Below are 21,282 nucleotides of genomic sequence, written 5' to 3' on the forward strand. Positions count from 1 at the left end.
ACAAATTCCAAGTGGCTGGATAATCCCTTTGTGATTTGTGGGTCGCCAGTAGCTGGACAGCCAATACATGTGGTAATAGATACTCGCCACATGGTAACTGATGGTGAATTAATACTGGAACCATTTCCATATTGCATCATTGAGTATGTTTGCCGCAGAGGCATTACAGCGCTGAACAAATACATGTCAATGTGTAACCGCAGGGTTCCAATACCCATTAAGACTAAAAGGAAATGAACACAGCCCACAATGCATCTGAAGTTTCTAGGCTCTGTGCAGTTTACATTTTGTATATGCAGAATGCATACATTCTGAAAGAGAAATAAAAAGGTTGTCTTTGACAGATATTATCAGTTTTAAAAATCTCAATATTTATTTTCCTATTAATAAATGCTTTTATTTCTTTATGTTGTTTGTTTTGTTTTGGAAATTAAATAGTTAACCATCCCAATTAATTACCGAGATCGGATATAACCACGGAGGACTAAACGCTTTAAAGTGTGGGCAACAGAGAAAAACAGCGCAGAGAGGAAAAAAAAGCAAATATAAAAATATAATAAATTAGGGATTAATTTTTTTTTTTAAGTAAAAGTGGTATAATACTACGCATCACCGAATTTGATGGTGGAAGAAAATTGATAACTGGATATTTTCTAATTAATGGAATGTAAGAAAGAGTGTTGTGGATAAAATATACATTCAGTGTGTGGTTTACAAAGAGTTGCTCTCGGGTTTACTTAACCCCTTAATCTAAGCCACCAAATTCTGGATACTTGTACTGCATGTGATAAAATGGTAACCGGTCCCGTTGCATCACACACAGCTACCCGTCAAAATCATTTGCAAACTATCCATAGATTGATTTTAATATTCTGATCAAAATAATTTAAAGGGGTTTTTGTGCATGTGTGTGTGTGTGTGTTTGGTCCAAACCTTACACCCTGGCTAGATTAACTACTCGCTACTGCTTTAGAAAACAAAATATTCTAGTAGCTTTTGAAAATCTCAAAACCGCAGTGCGTAGATTGTCACTGTTAAAACGTAGTTCTTGGTAAACCATGCGCTTGTGCAACGGAAAGGAAGAGTTTCCAAAATGCGTTGGTCCAAGTTAAACGGATTTCACTGAATTGCGCACATTGAACTTCGAGGAGGATTCACCATTCTCGTAACCGGCTCTTGACTGTAGTTAACAATGTCGGCTTTCACGACCCTCTATGGTAGGAGAAAAAAAAAAAGAGAATCAACGACATAAGCAGTGCAAAGATCCGCACCCGCAATTCTAGCCAGAATAAATCATTCTTTTACATGTGGTTTTTCCCCCCTTCATTTTGCAGCTTGTTCTGACAAATGTGTTACGCTATAATTAGTAACAAGTTCATGATACAGACAGCATCTCACATTGATCATTAGCGTAATTTGTCAGCAGTCATTTAAACGATACATTTCATCATGCGCTTCATTATGTATCCTGAAACTCCAAGCCAATCTTCCAACAGTGCTCTGTTCAGTGTTTCGCTTTCCAACTTCGATACTTTGAAGTGGATAAATTCTTGAGCAACCAAACCATTAAATGCCATTGAAAATATGTTTCAGTCTAAACAGTACGTTTCACTATTTAACGATTACCATTATATGTATAGAACTACAAGGAATGGCATGATATTACTACTTACAGATAACAAGCAGCAAATGCAGCGCTGCTATGCCCAGACTAATCACGTCGCAGTGCAGGGATGTGTACACTACGGAAGGGCACGCAATTCCTCCTATAAGCATTTAAGGTGGAATAAAGGCAATTTTGGTCACAATGTGCCTGCTTATGAACGGTGCCATTTTCCTCCTTTTTGATGAATGAGTACATGGGCATGAATCAGGCACGCCTCGGAGCGTGGGAAGGTGTTGGTGGAAGGCGTTTTAATCTTTTGTGTGCCATGAGAAGAAATGATCTACCAACTACTACAATACAGTACTGCTTGGATAATACCTTCTCTCTACTGCAACGAGCAGATTTTGCTCTGAGCTTTAGAGTTCAGTTGTGGCTCCTCTTCCGGATATTTCACTAGGTCTGCCTTGACAATGCGCTGTGGAGCATGCACCAGAAAGCGAGCAATGGAATAAAAGATCATAGAATGGAAAAGAGATGAGAAAGGACAAAAAAAAATGAATAAAACGAAAGAATGCTACACGCTCACCAAAACAGTAGAACCAGTGATGATACAATGCTTATAAAAGAATGTGCTGGATTCAATGTCCCATACATATCTATCACATTTACTTGAACAGCAATACGTGTATCGACTGCAAAAAAAAAAAAAAAAAAAAAGATAAAAAAAAGATAAAAATAGAGGTATATAGGTCCTAGAGTTACTAATGGCAAAAAAATGTATCCCAATTTTTTATTCATTGCATAGGTTTTCCGTTGCATAAATAGTAGGGATAAAATCTCTGGCATTAAATCCAGCACAATATAGAAAAGCTAAATTCCCCAAAAACTAAATATTTTTAAATATCGTTTATTTTAAAGCAAAACTCAAATTAGACAAAAGACACCATGCAAGCTGAGCACATCGGCAAGGAAAAAACTTGGAATACCATGGAAGATAAAAGAAGATGATGTCAAAATGAATTGGTCACGGCTGCAGCAAGATCTTTGCAGTGGTGTATTTAAAAGTACATTTTATTCCATAGTAAAAACTACTCTTTACAATTTCCGCATCACGAAACGGGCTGAGGATTGTGCCCACGAATCTTGTCGTATATAGTAGAAAAGTTTTTTCTAATTGGACGTTTAGGTGTCAGAAATAAACAAATCATATTAAATTCTGAATTTTGAAGATCATAATAAGTCCCGTCAGAATGTGTCGGTGCAATATAAATAGCGAAGGGTGGGACATGAAACTTCTAATCCAACACAAAGGCTGCTTAGGAGACACCAAAATCCCTTTCAGAAACACAGAAGCATAGAATGTGTCAGTAGACAAGAACCCATCTAATCTGCCCATTTTTATTTTTTGCTGTAAGAGCCTTAATCGTTACTTATGCCTACCACATACCCTCTAGGTTTTAGACACCTGTCTTGTTCTTTAATCCTCCTGTCCCGATATTGATCTTTATGTTTATGAATATTCCAACCTTATTTCTTTTCCTGTTTCACCTCAGTGCTGTTCACCTTGTGGTATATGTATCACGTGGTACACTTTGGGTAACTGAACATAGTCTCTCTCTTTACATAGGGCAAAAAAAGGAATAGAAGCTGTGGGCTGTGGCTCACCCTTTTGTGGAAATACTCCAAGGAGGCCAGGATATTTCAGATTTGCGGAGAAAGAAGTGTTTCTGCGCCTCTCTTTCTCCAGGAGACATTGAGTGAGAGTGAATGAAAGCATGAATGAGAGAGTGTGATGGAGGGACAGCAGTCACAGAAATTACAGCCCCTTTTTATGGCGTTCCAGGCCTGCCTCAATCCAGAGGCATCCGGAAGACCTTCACCCGCTTTGCATTGGATTTGGAGGCATGATTGACAGGCTAGCGATCAACATCACTGGTCTGCCATTTTTAAAAGCTCATCGATGTGACTGACTGTAATACAATGTAGCCTGATAATTCAATGGGCATTCAGGCAGACTTGAATGGTTCTTATATAATAACAATCTGCTTCAAATTCAAAAGTTCCATATAACTTCAAATATATACGTCTATCATCCAATGTGAGGCATTCCATATGGGTTAATATACTGTAAATCTACAAGGAGAAACCATTTGAAAATGATGTATAGGCCCCAGAAACAAACACGTTGCCCAACGCCCTGCTTCAACACCCTGCTTTAGAACCTACGCAAAGGGTAATGCATATGCTAGGAAAGTATAATCAGAAGTGGATTATAGATCAGAAAAAAAGTTATACATTGGCGTTACTTGGACTGTATTCTATTTGATAGACATATTGCTTTTCAATCGTAATATTTTTAGGTGGATATAACATTTGGATGCTAGAAGTATTATACACAGTATTAAATGAAGTGCGATAGTGTGTGTTGTTCAGAACATTTAAACTGCCCTGTTTAAGGGTTTACATTTAGCGGCAGTGGGTACACGGACGGTTTAATTGATTGCAACCCTATTATCTTATCTGCTAGACAGAGGCAATTATTTATAAGGGCTTGGGTTATCTGTAAAAGGTTGTAGTGACTTTGTAATGTGTCAGTGTTGAGCCGTGATATCTAATGCAGCAAGATGAGATTGCCAGTTGTACAGTTCCCGGTGAAGAACAGAAAGTAGGATAGATCCAGACAATCAGTAAGCAATTAACCATTCTGAAAAGGTTTACATAAATGCTATCATCGTGTACAAACACTACAGCTAGTGAACCAGATTCCTTTCTTTTTCAGGGGTTAACACAAGTTTTGTTACTTTGTCAAAAGGACTGCTACGTTTAAGTTAAATATATGAAAAAAAATACAGTGGAAAAAATGGAAAAGTTGATGTAATATTAAAACATGTTTGCATGAATCTGAAATAAAATTACGAAAACAACCAAATGGCCTAAAAAGAGGTTTTTTGATTCCAAATATTATGTTTTTCAGTATTTGTATAGGTTTAAAATCTGGCAAGTTATGTTAATGGTTTCTGCTAGAAAAGGAGAACTTCATTTGAACTGTGCAGAATTGCTGTGGAATATATTACAGGAAACAACTATAAACCTACACAGAAAGCAATTTATAAACATCCATTCAGATTATATAGAAGATCACATTTACAAACGTTTAAATACCGGTAGAAAAGTAGAGTTTATCGGATTTTACAGCAGAAGTGGGACAATAATTAGTCGGGGAAAGTTCTGATCAAGCTCATGATCTAAACTCTGGTTCTATTCGGATTTAACACCAAGTAACCAATCTGTATACGGTTTGGATTTTAAGGGTACCATTCCTCTCAGTGTACGTCCGCAACGCCTGTTAACGGCATTTTGTAAAATCAAGGCCTTCCTGCAGCTATCATAATAAAATAGCCAAGTATCAATCGCTTATGTATCCCGTACACAAAGTTCTTACAGCGTGCCATTTCATGTAAGTGCCGTTCATAATAAGGTATTATTGACCCTTGGCGCTTAACTGTTTTATATTAATGATTAATGATCATAATTAACAGACGTAATTGGTTGACAATGTACTCCTACTTGTACCTACTGCCTCTTCTACAAGCAGATCACACAGTTTAGGGATGGGAGTGGAGGGACACACGATTTTACAGAATCTTACGGACATTGCTTTATTGTTAGGAAAGGTTTCCACAGGAATGCAAAGTAGAGCACGATAACGCAATTGGCCATAGGATGTGCTTGAAAATGAATGATTGCCCATTTGTTGAGTATTTTGCAATCAAAGTTTACGGCTGACGTATTATAAAGCACTTTGAAGTCAAGCACTGTAAATTATACTGAACAATATGGCGAAATTGTCAGAAACTAAAATACTTGGAAAAAATGTTTATTTAAATCCCAAAGGTCTGATTATATAATGGTATTATTCTGATTGGTATCACCATATAAATAAAAAAATAAATAAAAAACAAAACATAAAAAACAGGTTTACCTGAAACTATACCGTAAATAAAAATATGGATAAAACATGTAGAACAACATAGAAGTAAACATGTGGCATGCAGGTCTATTGGTTATTTTGTATTATTTACTATTTTATAATGGAAAAAAATATTTATGTCAATGGTATCATCACCTGAGATTGTTCAATTTCTGCCTTGTTTAATTTGATTCCAAGGATTTCAGCAGCAACTCTCTGAAAACACAGGAAGACCTAAAAAAGAAAAAAAAAAAAAAAAAAAGAAATAAAAAAATGGGACTTTAAATGATTAAAAGCAGACATCCTCCAGTTACTTTCAAATAAATCAAACCTTTCCTGAGTTGTAAACATTGACGATATGTAAACGCAGAATTTATACTCAACAGCCCTTAAAATAACTTTAGCTTTGAAATCGGTGTCTTTCTATAATACAGAAATATTCCGTGTTTAGTAATAATATTCTAATACATAGACCAGATTTATTTTTTCCCCTTAGAACGCACATTTGTCTTGTTGTTTTAAATTTAAATTGGCAATCCGTGCAAAATCTAAACATGTAAAGTTAACCAGTGTATTTCCTCACATGAATCAGAGGCTTTCATTTACAAAAAAAACCCCAAAACACTAAATCTTACACTAGAATTACGAAAACCACAGATCTGTGCATGGAAAGAGAATCCTACCATTGGTAGGATTGGGCGGAATAAAATATAGGAGCCAAAGCGGAAATGTTTTAGGTGCCAGCAAGGTATACATCCAATGCAGCTTATGTGACTAGCCCAGCCCTGGCTCACCAAATTATGACCAAATGAAACATATAAAGGTTAGAATTTATTGTGAAAAATGGACTGGCATTCTATGAAAAATTTAGCGCACCTCTGACTATTGGGCCATATTTATCAGCAGAAACGGAAGAATTAGTCTTGCGTCTTAATACCCATTGTACAGAGCAACGGAATATGATGGCGCTATATAAAACAATAAATAATCATAGCAAACATGCCGGTACTTGTCTCAGAGTGATTAAAACCTTTGTATGGCTACTATGAAGTCTTGATAAATAAGCATGTTTATTTTGAGGTTTCCATTGTTTGTAGTGCTATTTGGATTGTTTGAGATGCGTTCCTCGTTAACGCACTGCATGTAAGTTAGAGAGCATCCCTCCAAGTACCTTGTAATAGAACAGGTCGCATGATCACGTGCTGTCATATTAACTCATCACATCTGAAGAGCTGCTGCATTTATTGCATGTTGGTGAGTTCTCGTTACTTCTCTTTACCTCTGCAGCTTTTGATGTTTTTTGTTTTTATTTAATGCCTACAATAACCTGGCAATAAAGCGACCCCCCTGTATAATTAAGATTGACTGTATAATTTGTCTTTAGAACTCAGTGTTTGATTATCTCCTATAAATGTTTCTGTTACAGAGAGAGCGCGGTATACTTTGACTCAAATCCAAGTGAGTATGTTTTAACAATGTATTTCTTCTTGTAATAACACCAGAATAGTGCATACCTCCAAATACCATTGAAGAGATGGTTCAGATCCTTCTATTGTGGGTAAGAGTGCCAAAACCAATTGTGTCAAGTGGGCCGATCCAGTTCTAAAGGAGAGGCGCCTTCCAGGGCTAGATTGACCACACGAACCTATTGCTCCACAGAGGGGTATGAGGCAATGAGTCCTCATACTTTAGTAGACTTATCTGATGTGTAATGGTCTGAGCCGATCCACTGTTCATAAACTGTGCTGCCTGCGAGCTCTGGATTAATGTGTAACAAGTGTGTGTAACAAAGCATGTAAGGCCTCTTTTCAAGATCAGATGTATAGTGCAACGTTTACTATGAATACTATTAAAAAAACTAAACAAAAACAAACACATGATCACAGGGCAGAAATTGGAACATATTACAACATATTTCCAAACTAGACATTTTCACAGTTAATTTCTGCTGGTCCTATGCCTCAATTGGCATGTTTGGCAAACCTCCAGTTCAAAATACCCCCAAAGAACTATGCATTTCTGGTCCCTGACTGATCAGCGGGACTCCCTCCCTGCAATCAGAGCCTTGTGACAATGCAACACTGCTACTTATTGGAAGTCTCGTGTTTAGACATGATCGTGCTGAATCACTCACTGGTTTAGAGATGGTTTGTGTGGACGGCATCAGATGCTAAACAGTCCCACACACACCATTTCCACACCGCTACCCAATGAATGACGCTAATGAATGCATGGACTTCAATGCCATCACTACATGCAATGGTTTTTGCAGACCTTAAGAAATCCATGTTGGTAACCCACCTTCTATATTAACTGTGCAAGAAGCCACTGTAACCTCTTGTTGACAGGATTTGCATGATTACCCCTTCCCATTAGGTTATCCCTCCCCTTTGTGAAAGCTGGTTCCAGCAGCAGTCTTCCCCATTTCTTTTAATGCAAAGGATCAGTGTTGTCAGGATTACATGACTCGAGATTCCCTTTGCAGACTTCATAGAATACAATGGTCTCTCTTGTAACTTCAGGGTGCCCCTAATGATGTCACAGTGACATCACTGGGGTCCACATAATCATTTTTTATTTTAGTGAGTTTAAGCTTATTTTTAATTACTTTATTTGAAAAGGGGAGAGAATCATATTGCTTAACAGAAATTAATTCTAGATTAAATGAATGAAACTGATTTGTTCAACTTACAGAATCTCCTGTCTTTGCAGAAACAAAATAGCTCCCCAGACCATTTTCTTGACAAAATCTCTGATGTTTATCAGCTTTTACTGTCCGCATGTGCTCCAAGTCAACTAAAAGACACAAACATAAAATAAAGACATGGGGTATAATATTTAATATCAATGTATTATGTCAATATACTTATGTTAAATAACACTTTGATTAAATGCCAACACGGAAAATAAATACGCAGCCATTCACAAAGATCAAAAACGGCTGGCTATGTTAAATCCTTGGTTTAGGTTAAGGATTTCGGGGCAAAAGAAAATTTTGCATTTAAAGAAACGTAGAACATATATAGAATAGATTAGATTGACTACTAAAGTATTACCTCCTGAAGTGGTTTTCTTGTAACTTTTTTTTCTCCCCTTCTGGTTTCACCATTCTCCCAAATTCTTCCCAAATTTGTATTAAAAAGTTTTAACATTGTCTATAACTCCCCTATTGATATAAATACGTAGAGGGCACCACACATGTTTTTCAACATTACTAGATGGAAGTCTATTGGTCCAGAGGATAAGAGTTTGTGTAGGCATTTAACATTTGCTCCACACAATTTATTATTATTTATTGTTTACATAGCGCCATCAAATTCCGTAGCGCTGTACGATGGGTAGACAGGACATCACAAGTAGTATGTAACATAACAATTTGACTTACAGAAACAACAGGTGAGGCGAGCCCGGCTCAAACGAGCTTACAGTCTAGAGATTATGGGGAAAGACCATATGGCAAAACTATACCTTATTCACAGCATAAAGGTGAGTAAATGTATTTCAGAAACCCCACGCCCACCAAATGAAGCATTTTGAGATCAATCATTTCAGTGTATTAGCCTAATAGCTACTTTATCCGAAAACGGTAAAACAAATTGATTTTACATCATTAGAAAATGTAAATAAACGTAAATATAAAAACTAAAAAAAGGAGAAACCTGATAAAAAGACAACAGATTTGTAAGTAAATAAATATTTCCATCTCACGAGCCCTTTAACTCATAAAGTGATGGTAAAACACAATGTAGAAAAGCCTCTTATTTCTGATTATGAAGGATATGGTTAATTACAAATAAACAGATAATAATACACTACTTGGAGCGGATGATAACTTGTCACTCGTTCTCTTCCGTATCGGACGGCACTAACGTAACCCTCTTATCTGGTCGGTTCTCTTGTCAGCGACGTATTAAATGCACGCAAAAGGTCCAAGTAATCCAAACGCTTCTCTGTTTTCTCAGCTTGGATATATAAATGCTGCCGGTGCCAGGAACAGTCAGAGAGCAGAGCTGGTGAATAATAGTCAGTCTCTCCTAAGTAAATATATGTGTGCTCATCATAGGCGCCTTCTGGATGTACTGCGTATTCTCTTTAATCAGAGGGTTTAGCCATTTTTCCCCAGAAAGGGGTCCGAGACCCTTCCACTGCTCCCGTTTTAATTCAGGTGTTCATGTCCTAGCGGTTTTGGCTGTTTAGTGTAGTATCTCTCAAAAAACAAGCGGACACAACAAGGCAGTGTGTTTTAGTTCTCTGTTTTATATGTTTTGTAAAAGTTAATAAATAAAAAAAAAAATCAAGAATTAACCAAGGTGATTTCCTACACAGTGGTGGTATTCAGCGATCACCGGTTTCATCTTATGACTTCCCTGCAAAAATTTACTCTTCAGACTAAGACTTTGTCTAAAGATAATCTGGATTTACAGTTTTTCCCCTGCTATTTTTTTATTATCCTTTTGGATTTTCCTGCTGCTCCCCGTAAGAATTTTTACGGTGTGGTTCTCTTATACAACCGTTACCCTGATTTGGCTCCATTAAACCAAGGCCCATGTCTGTGACCGCTGCTTGTATCTGACCTGCCTCGACTCAACTCGGAGCACACTAGAACACTTCCAGCCTTGTCCGCATCTTCCCATAAAACCAAGCGCCCTTGTGTTTCATTCAGTTTAAAGTCTGTAGACCAAAACAGTGTTTAGGTCTCCACCTGAAGCTAAGCAATGTGACTTATACTAATCAAACAAGCAGTTTCTCCATACGGCAAAGGCTTATTTTTTTGGGAAAAAAATACATCTTTACCTTAGAAGCCTAAACCACAAGGCCCCTTCCTTGACTACTTCTTAATAACGTTATTTTGACTAACTGTAGTAAATGTTGCTATACACATAAAATGCATGGTATTCTATATGCCTTTGCTGTCTTGTTTGTTCATTTTATGGCATGTTCTTTAGTATCCGTACCTTGAAGAAAGCTCATTTAGCAGCATTTTAATGTAGATTTTTTTGCAAGCCCGTGTACTGAACGGGAGAAATGCTGCGTAAGCTCTTTTTAAATATTTCTAACAGTCAACATACTTTATTTCCAAGGGCAAATGTTAATCCCATAAGCCTAGGTTCCAAAAAAACTACATTAAACCAGAAAATGCATAAATTAAGTGTGAGGTATATTATTTATTTTTTAGCATTATATACCCACTGGAAGCCGAGCCAAACCTAACAAACAATGCCATGTTTCATTGCAAAGGGTAAGGTACTCAAACCATGTACAGGTTTTATTGTGTACATTCCAATTTCTCCAAATCAGATCTTGAGGTGACTGGAAGCTACATTGAACAGTTTCTCCTTTTTTATTGCATTACTGCCTCTATAATGGTATTGACTCAATGCCGTCAAATTATAGGGCAAATATATTCACAAGCATTTAAGGACAACCAGGCTCTTTGAGTAAATACAGGAAAAAAAAAAAAAAACTTAAACTGATTTCCTGAGGAAGGGACCCAACTGGCTTGTAAAAACCTGTAAATTTGCAAATCTAGTAAGTCTGCATAATGGTGTCATTTGATTATCAACTCAAAATGTTCACCTACTCCATAAAAAAAAAGCTTTAGTTAAAAAAAAAAAAAAAAAATCATATTTGAGGTCTTTAATTTGTATACTCTGGAGATGTTTGCTGTTCTTACAAGGAATTCCAGAGTTGTACTTTACTTACGTGCATTAGCTAATGTTTAGATTTACTGCAACACAACAAGGCCTGCATGTTTTTTTTTTTGTTTTTTTTTTTTTTTAGAGCGTTTCTAGGTCAACTAAAGTGAAATAGACTGCATCAAGAGCAATGTAGAACAATGTCCCAAAATACATCTAAAACTAAACAAGTGATGCCCACATGCGCACACACACACATACACACACCATTTATAAGGTACTCGATTAATTTGTTGACTACAATCTCCATGCATCTGTTATTTTTATCTTTATTTTATATATATATATATATATTATCATTAGCCTAATAAGTTTATATACAGATATTTAATAGTAATAATTTCTAATTCATTCTTCCAAAATACAAACCGTTATACAGAGCACCAGCAGCCATTTTATAAACAAAACCAAGGGCAATTAACCAAAGTTACTGACTTGATGTCTATTTACACATCCCTCAACTTGACTTAATAGGGGACATTACATTTTTCTCCTTAACCTTTCTAGAAGAAAACATAAGCAGAGTCCTTCGAGTCAGCCTGATTGACAGCTAATTGTATCCCTTGATCTAAATGCTGCCACAACTCATTAAAGTCGTGCTCTGATTAAATACACTCACTAATACATTTTGACTGTGCCAAATCAAATTAAGTTTCTCCCTGTCTTCTATATTAGGAACGAGTCTGCTCTTTTCCTAATACGCTAGGGATAAGGACTAAATGAGAACGCCAAATGTTGAAGACACCATGACTTCTGCCCATGCCAAATTTACACCCCCCTTCCAAAAGAAGAAGAAACGTCTGGAAGAAAAGAACACAAAAAGGTCTATATTTATGATTTCAAAGGAAGGCATCAAGTACTAAGGATACTTGTGCTTCATAAATAATTACAAAACTAGTACAAGGCAATCCAGATGGTGTAGTTTATAGGCAGTGAAACATTCACACTGAAACCTAACATTTCACAGAAATAAGAACATTTCCTTAAATTAAAAAAAAGAGCACGAAGCTTAATGTTTGACTAAAGAAAATAACACATTAGGTTTCATCTGCATAGCCTACACAGCCTTTTAGCACATGTGCACATCTTTACGTCTATCTGTATGCAAACCTGAAATCGTACGCATTTTATGCTCGCAATAAAATAATATTGTAAAAACACTGCAGCGGAATTGTATACGATTCTGCTAGGAGTTTAAAAAACCCAAAATTTCTCCCCACAAAGTACTTGCAGCTGTTCATACAAGTTGTGAAATTACATAATGCTTAAATAATGACCTATCATGATTAGCCCACACAGAAATGACAAGCAAAATGCACTAATAATTTATTAATTTGATTTACATGTGCTTAAAATTATGTACATATTTTCTCTCCTAAAAATACACTAGGGTCATAGTCAAGAGGACCAAGGATACACTACAAACTTTGAATAATATTTTCCATTGGATCTTTAACGTTAGAGATCCCAGCGGATTAAGACGTATTAGCAGCCTAAAAGGTGTTTCTGGTACTTTTTAAAATTTGCATGTTCTTTATAAAGAAGATTTTTAAAGACCCACTAAAAAGTGTTACTTAAACATTCGAAAATGGAAGGAACAAGGTGGCAAATTCTGATTTTCCATTGGGGGGGCTGCTAGCTTTTCTTCTGTGCACATAAACAGATGTTGGACAAATACATACATAGACATCCTCAGTACACTTGTGGCGAGTCAAAAGATGGCTGTATGAAGTAAATCAAGCAAAATGAAATACACTCAGTATAGAAACAACAAACTCTGGTGGGCAAGTCTCTGCCTAGAATTCCTAGAGGGCTTGTACTTTGTAGATATATGTGTGTTTGTATAAAATATATTATCAGGCCTGGACTAGCCATCAGGCATGCCGGGGTGGCCACTGCCAACGTCGCTCACTATGCACCCAATCCGTTGCTCCAGCACTCAGCCGGATTTGCCAGGCCACACACCACGCGAGCACAAGAACGTAACGGGCAGCCTCCCAATTCCACCTTAAAGTGTCAGGGCCGCTCTGTTATCTCCAGTTCAGCCCTGTATATTAAACAAGGTACGGTAATATATAGGTAATGACCTCATGCATCTAAATATTGGTCACCTATACGGTGTGTGCGTGAGTGTGCGAATAAGACGCATTCTAGCGAATGAAACCCAGTGTTGTTCTCTATTTGAATAACACAAAGGGTATTTTGAAAACTTAGGTACATATTTTTATGATTCACGGTCATCTGTAAAATGTATTGTTTTGTACTTTATCCTTTTAATATGTTTTCACAGAATACTCAAGATCTGAATATAAGACTTGCTTGTAATAAAGATACAGAGGAGTTAAACCTATATAATAAATTGATAACAGATTAATATGTCAGCATTCTGTATGTGGATTTACTTAGCAGCAACTATGTATCATTTGAAGAATTTTGAAGAGTTATAATTATTAACAAATACGAAAGAATATCCTCTCTGGAGCGCAAAGTGGGGTTGGAAAGGAACAATTATTTAGTTTGAAACATGCATTTGCAAGCAATTAGGCAATCACATTCTACACAAAAAAACTTTTTTTTTTTTTTGGTACTTTGGTTCCATACGATTCTAAGTAACTGAGCCAACAGAGAGTACTGCGTACCATTGCATAGCTTACAGGACTGCTTCCACTAATGCCAGAAAGTGTCGTTAATGCCCCGGTTTTTTTTTATAAATTACAATAAAACTTGGTACACATTTGTATATACACATTTTTTTTAACAAAAGTATGTGGACCGCCCTCCTAATTATTAAACTTAGGTTTTTCAGCCTCACCCATTACTAACAGGTATATGAAGTCAAGGACATAGATAGCCATACTAAAGAGCTCATAGGATTCCACCTTTGCCAAGTCAGTTCACGACATATCTGCCCTGCTAGATCTGTCCCGGTCCATTGCAAGTGCTATTATTATAAAGCAGGACAGAGTCGAGGATCGCACTCACGTAGTGGGGCCACCAAATGGCCTGTACTCTGTAGCATCGCCCACAGCATTCCAAACTGCCTCTGGAAGCAAGATCAGTTCAAGCGCTGATGGCCGAGCAGCTGCATACAAGTCAAAGATGACTATGCTCAATGCCAAGTGTCGGCTGGAGCGGTGTAAAGCACATCACCACTGGACTTCGGATCAGTGGAACCGTGTTCTCAGGAGTGATGAAACAAGCCTTACTATCTGGTAGTTTGATGGATGATCTGTGTTTGGCGGATGCCAGGAGAACCCTACCTACCAGAATACCAGTGCCCACTATAAAGTTTGATGGACGAATGCCAGCAGCGAGCCAGGCCTACTTACTCTGTCCAACACTACAAAATTTCCCACAGACACGCTCCCCAGGAAGAGCCAGGAAGTCAGAACGTTCATGCGAAATGTCATGTATGTTTTCCAGAACACTGCTTCACCTCACACCTACACACTCAGTACCCTACTGACTACATAATATCACCAAAACAAACCCTTCAAACCTAAAGAAAAAAAAAAGTTAAATCTAATTGATGTTACATTACATGCACACGGAAACCGTTCATGATTCTTTGACTGCAACATACTAACCATTGTATATCTTACACACATTGAAATTGATCCACATATGTAATTCCAGTTCAGATTTCTGACAACATTTTTCAGTTATCGGAAAAAATCTAGAGTGTTGATCTGGTTTCCTTCATTTTAGACAAACTGCATGTCACATTAACTACCTCCAGGAAGTTAGTCCAAACACAAAATAAACTGTTTATGCCCCTGCTCCGATAGATAGCATGACAGACTGTTATTAGTTGAAGACAGATGAAATACATTAATTTGATCATGAGCATGTGTTTACATTTTAACTGCCGCATACGCTCAAATCTGATGCCTCATTACGATGACACTGTAACAAATCACACCCCTTGTATTGTAAGTATTGTTGGAAATGGCCAAGTAGTGATTAAAACAATGGCAAATGTTACACTTTTCGTTTTCCTTCCAAAACATTTCTAAAAAAAATTACAGCTGTCTTAAATAACAATATCTATGTATTGCATTGGAGAATCCATATACATTAAGGTGTTGTATGTAATGCACATTTGTAATAAATATAGTATAAAAATAGTAGATGTAAATTTTTGTGCTCAAATTTAATATGAACCTGTTTTACATTTCCTAAAACATACAAAAAAATAGTGCTGCGCTTCTCCCATGACATATCTTTTATTTACATGGATGTAATATGAAGGTCCAACCCCAGTGAGCTTCTGCTGCAGGAAGACCTTGTCTGGACCTGTATAATGTATTGTCAAATCAGTGAGAATTTTTCTTGTTGTAGGTGGGGGAGCTGAAACTGCAACTCCCATGCAATCCCCCCTTTAGTGAATAAACCCCATTACATGTAAGCAGAGTGGCTACATCTTTTCTACTGTATAGGTAAATGAAATTGGTTTTTCATCAGGTCTTAAAGAAGAACGGCCATTTTCCCAAGACTTGGACTTCTAGACATCAATTCCCTGAAACTCTTAACTTATTATGGCAACAGGTTATTACTTCTGTTTTTTCCTGGCCAAGTAATCATCATCCAGATCATAGGAGAATGTTTGAAAGAGAAGGGAGTTATCCATTTAAAGTGTGGTCTTATTACCTGTACTTTTCTTATTTTTAACATATAAACTTCACGTCGGAGGCTTAGACATCATACCGAATCGTATGTAAATGTCAAATTTGGGAAAAGCGAAAGATGGGCTTTCAGTTGGACATCGGTCTTAGAGAAAAATAAATGGAAATGTTTAATTTCATACACACAGAAAATGTGTGCGGAACATGCAACGAGCAATTTGATTTGAATTAAAATCTTAGCGATTGCTGTTTGCGTACCGCGTTATAGATAAACATTTGCCCAAACGTATTCTTCAAGTGTTGTTCAGAAATCAAACCAAAATATTACTGAATCATACCTAGTCTTCAATGCACACTTTCTCATAAATGCATTTCTTGTCTGCAAGTCTAAAGGCTATTCATGAAGAGCTGGCAAAACGATCGTATTATTCTTTGTGGGATTTGAGATTATTCATTTTGATAAGAGCTCCAATATTTGCCCAAGCATTTTTATACACTGCCAGCTGGGACCAAGCTGTTACTCTCCACTTATAAAGCAATCACTTAAGGGAAACATAATTATAGTATTAAAAGAGGCTGTTCAAATTATCCTTGGCTAATGTTATACATTCTCAACCTTTAAACTTTGCAACATAGATTTTTTTGGGGGGTGGGGGAGGGGGTCTTACACTCTCTATTAATTGTATTTTTTATTATTCCCTTTTATTTTAGCCTTTAAAATAATCAGCATCAAAAACAAGGAGATTTATGAGATTTTTTTTAAAAAATAAATGTTGGTACAAAATGAAATCGAATATTAAAAGCCCCTCGTTATGGACTGCTGGGTTATTTTTTGAGAGGTAATTTGAAAGAGGGAACAAACTCAATCATAATATTGCAAATATTTCCAATGCCCTTAAGGGGAATCTATCACCAAAATATTACTGAATCAGACTAATGTTTAAACAGTATTACACTGTTTGACATTTAGCTTCCATAACTAGTCAATTTGCATTAAAAGTTTTTTGAATCAATTGGCAGTTTTTATCCACAGTCCTGGGTAGCAAGTCCAACTGCGCCTTTCTTTTTATAAGGCTCGAGAAAATCGGGGCTTCAGTATCATTATGTTAAAAGGGAACTTTCTGACACAATGCCGTTTAATAAAACGGTATGAGTCTGTAACGTGCCAGATAACCATATTTACCGTTACTTTTCATTTTAAACACTTTCAATTTAAAAATTGTATTTTATTATTGCTGTAGTTGACTAAAAATTTCTGGGGATAATTAAAAAGAACATCAGGTAAAGTCGTCAAGTTACTTTGCAATGTTTAATTACTATTATGGATGTACAGTGTTCTCCTCTAATATTGGCAACCTTTGTAAATAAGATCAAAGAACGCTGTGGAAAAAAAGTGTCCTTTTTAACCCTTTGAGCTTTTACTTAAAAAACATACTGTGTTATCATGGATATCAAACAATTGCAAACACAACACGTTTATAAAAAAAAAAGTGATCTATATGTGTAGCACAATTACTGACACCCTATTACTCAATACTTTGTGCAACCTCCCTTTGCCAGCTCTGAGACTTCTCCTATAATGCCTAAGATTGGAGAATACAAGGGATCGGAGACCATTCCTCCATACAGAATCTCTTCAGGTCGTTCAAATTTTGTGGTCAACGCTGGTGGACTCTCCGCTTCAGTTCACCCCATGGGGACTGGGATGACCATGGTAGGACCTTGGATTTTGTGGCCGGTAAACCATTTTTGTGTTGATTTTGATGCATGTTTTAGATCAGTGTCTTGCCGAAAGATCCCACCATGGCCCATGTTAAGCTTTCTGGCAGAGGGGGTCAAGTGTTCATTTAATATCTGTTGATATATCATAGATCATGCCACCATGTATCCTAACAAAACGTCCATGTCCTCTGGCAGAAAAACATTAATGAGCCAAAACCATATTTAACCATGGGCATGAGGTACTTTTCCATACAGCTACTGCTCTGTGTGCACAAAATCCAACTCAATGGGTATTGCCAACAAGCTCCATTTTGGTTTCATCTGACCATAGAACCCAATCCCATTTAAAGTTTCAGTAGCGTCTGGCAAACTGAAGACGGTTCAGTTTGTTTTTGGATGAGAGCATAGGCTTTTTTTCTTGAAACCCTTCCAAACAACTTGTGCTGATGTAGGTGACATTGGATTGTACTTTTGGAGACTCTCTGACCCCATGACACAACTAAAACTATGCAATTCTCCAGCTCTGATCCTTGGAGATTTTTGGCCACTGGAACCATCCTCTTCACAGTGTTTTGACAGAATATAGACACACGTCCTCTTCCAGGTCGATTCATAATGTTTCCGGTTGACTGGAACTACTTAATTATTGCCCTAATGGTATATTTTCTTATGGCCACTTCTGCTTTTGTGCATCTCGAGAACTGTGTATAGTTAACAATCTATTGTGGCAATGTTATCTGGATTGCTTGATTAGATACGGATATGCCTATACAGACATGAGTTCCTATATCACATTTTGCATGATCGGGTAACAATAATAAATGTTTAAACAGCACAAAATTGTTTCCTAAACTTTTAAAGTTTTGTGCACATATTGTTTATATGGGAATTCTAAAATAAAAAATTATTAAAACAAAATTCTAGAAAAGAAAGGCATTAGTAAAGTAATCACCGTTTGCCCTGCTGATCCTTAATAAATAAAATAGGGCAATACTACACTAAAGCCCCTTTATATATTCTGTCCTGCAACTTGATGAAAAAGGGTTAAAAAAAATGTGAATTTCTTCATCCAGAAACCTAACATGGATAATTGACTGCAGGTTTTTTTAATTACATATACCTAAATAAAATGACTGTGCTCCTCATAAAGTTTCCTGCTGTCCTTAAATACTTTAATGACACACTTCAATTAGAAGAAAATAACTTGCTCAAGTATGGGGCATTTGAGGAACAGTGACCATAACATGATCTCATTTCAAAATTGGTTTCCAAAAACATTATTACATGAGATCAAGTAGTTATTTTAAAGTTTACATTTTAATCTGTTAAATATATGCCTACACTGAAAAGACAAGGATGATTTTTTTCATACGAAAAACCACAAATACCAAAGGCAATATATCAAAACCAAAAAGGTTTGTTATTCATACTACAGAGCAGACACCAATATGCGCAATGTAGCTGGAGAGGGTAAAGTTTCAACTTATGTTTAACTTATACGAAATAGAATATTTACAGGAGTTTGACATATATGAAGCGGTTATTGGGATCATGCATTTTTTTTGTTTTATTTCCTTAGATTATAGCAGACCATCTGCTGCTACTAGTTAATTCTTCTCTGTCTGTCATTTCAATTCCACCTGTTTTTAGATCGGCTGAAAACAAAGAGAACTCATACTTTACTTCAAAATGTGTAAATTTGTCTTTATTTAATGGTGGGAATAGCTGGGGCATTTCATTCAGTGCAAAAAAAAAAAGTTGCCTTTCTTTCTTGCGCATATCTTGTTGTTTTTTGAATGTTGTTGACCCATGGAGTAGAGTTACAACATTGGGAAGGGCATCATTTGTCCTAATTTGCTAAATAACATTTAATTCTGTATCGACTGCACTAAGAATGAGTACTATAGTTTTTGAGAACACTGATGTTAAAATGTGAAAGTTCAGAGTTCAAAGTTCAAAAAAGTGTGTCCTTACTTCAGGGAGAACCAGCAGAGGCGCGCAGCTTCCCACCCACTCTGTGGTCAGTGAAATCTTGCAGTGAAATCGGCTGTTTAACACACAGAAGCAGGGCCGGCCCGACAATGGAGCCGAGTGGGGCAACCGCTCCAGGCGGCACTTTTGAAGGGGCGGCACTTTGCCACCCCGAGCCCTTTTTTTTTTTTTTTTTTTTTTTTTTTTAAAGCGAAAGAGAGAAAGGGGCGCAGAGTGGTTTTCGCTTACCAAGCTGTCGGTACCCTCTCGGCGCCCCTCTCTCTCTCCTCTGCGGCGAGTCTCCCTGTTCGGTCTCTGTGCCGGCTTGTAATGCTGAGTGCCGGAAGATTACCTCATTTCTGGCGCTCAGCATTACAAGCCAGCACCGAGACCGAACAGGGAGACTCGCCGCAGGACTGCTGAAAGGTAAGTACAAGGGGGGGTAAGGGTAGATAATGGGGGGGGCGGCAGGGACGGAGGGAGAGAAAGGGTAGATAAGGGGGGGGGCATTTTAAAATTCGCCCCAGGCGGCATTTTGCCTTGGGCCGGCCCTGCACAGAAGTGTCTCAATAACTATATTACGATCAAAGGGATGGTTCTGCAGAATACGTCCATGAAGTTGCAAAGGGAACACCAAGTAAAATTAGTGACTTATTAGCCATTATATGCATTAAAGTGCCAGAGAGGAAGATCCAGGTCCCCTGCAGCGCTGCGGCGGATCCTCCTCTCTGGCAGACAACCTGACGATGCACGCAGACAACCTCCGCTACTGCCGGCACTTCCGCTGGGGCTTCTATGATGGAGCACCGGAGTCACATGACCTTCCGGTGCTGAGTCATAGAAGCTCCAGAGAAAGTGCCGGCCACCAGGAGAGGTTTGTCTATGTGCATGGCGCAGACGTTGACCGGCTGCCCCTACTAGACACCAAGGAGTCTGAAGCACGGGGGTAAGTGTGGGAGGGGTGCAGAGTGGAATATCAGGGGTTATAAGGCATATCAGGGGTACAATGGCATATAGGGGGTATAGGGAATATGTGGGGGCAGAGTGGCATATAGGGGGTATGTGGCATATCAGAGGGTACAGTAGCATATCAGAGGGTACAGTGGTATATCTGAGGAGGGCGGAGTGGCATATCTGGGGGTATAAGGCAAATCTGGGAGGCAGTGTGGCAAGCCTGGGCTCAAATGTTCGTAACGGGGGGGGCAGGTTGGGAATTAAAAACAAGAAATGTTTCTCAAAGTTTTTTATTCTGCTGTTTGTTCATTAAATTCTTTTAAATAAAAGAAAAAAAATGTACATTTATTTTTTATATTCGATTAATCGAAAAAATAACTAATCGATTATAATAAAAAAAAGTTAGTTGCAGCCCTACATAATTTGGAAGAGGTTAGTAGGGTAATGGCTGCATTAAAAGTTTTAGAAAAACTCTGGTGAAATAGACTAAATGTAAGGTTTAGACAGTCAAGCACTTCTTTTTGTGTTCTTTTTTCCATTTATCTAGAACCCACAGAGAAGGTAACCAATCACAACCACAGTGAGGGCTGGTGAGACACTTTGAGACAAACATTTGTCACTTGTAAACCCTACAAAGATCTGCCTTCGTTCGCGAACATGGACATCTTCCAAACAAGAACCTGCACCTATTCTCAAAAACATAAAACACAACTAGTTATGGCAAACCATAGAGTGTAA

At 37.5% G+C, this 21,282-nt stretch overlaps 1 protein-coding gene across 2 annotated transcripts in view; it reads right to left on the bottom strand.

The window, feature by feature from the left end:
• Positions 1 to 347: 347 nt before the first annotated feature.
• Positions 348 to 21,282, bottom strand: part of RAB28 (RAB28, member RAS oncogene family) — a 57,691-nt gene continuing 36,756 nt past the window's right edge. Inside the window, exons 5-8 of one of the 2 annotated variants that reach the window (XM_053458290.1) lie at positions 8,269 to 8,372; positions 5,733 to 5,810; positions 1,985 to 2,081; positions 348 to 1,210 (exon numbers count right to left, since the gene is read on the bottom strand). In XM_053458290.1, coding sequence (XP_053314265.1) covers positions 1,992 to 2,081; positions 5,733 to 5,810; positions 8,269 to 8,372 — 272 coding nt within the window. In that variant the 3' untranslated portion in view covers positions 348 to 1,210; positions 1,985 to 1,991. Of the gene's footprint in view, positions 1,213 to 1,984; positions 2,082 to 5,732; positions 5,811 to 8,268; positions 8,373 to 21,282 lie in introns of both variants that reach the window. The other variant, XM_053458289.1, reaches the window with a different exon arrangement.

This window comes from Spea bombifrons, chromosome 1, assembly GCF_027358695.1.
Source record: "Spea bombifrons isolate aSpeBom1 chromosome 1, aSpeBom1.2.pri, whole genome shotgun sequence".
Taxonomy (NCBI): Eukaryota; Metazoa; Chordata; class Amphibia; order Anura; family Pelobatidae; genus Spea; species Spea bombifrons.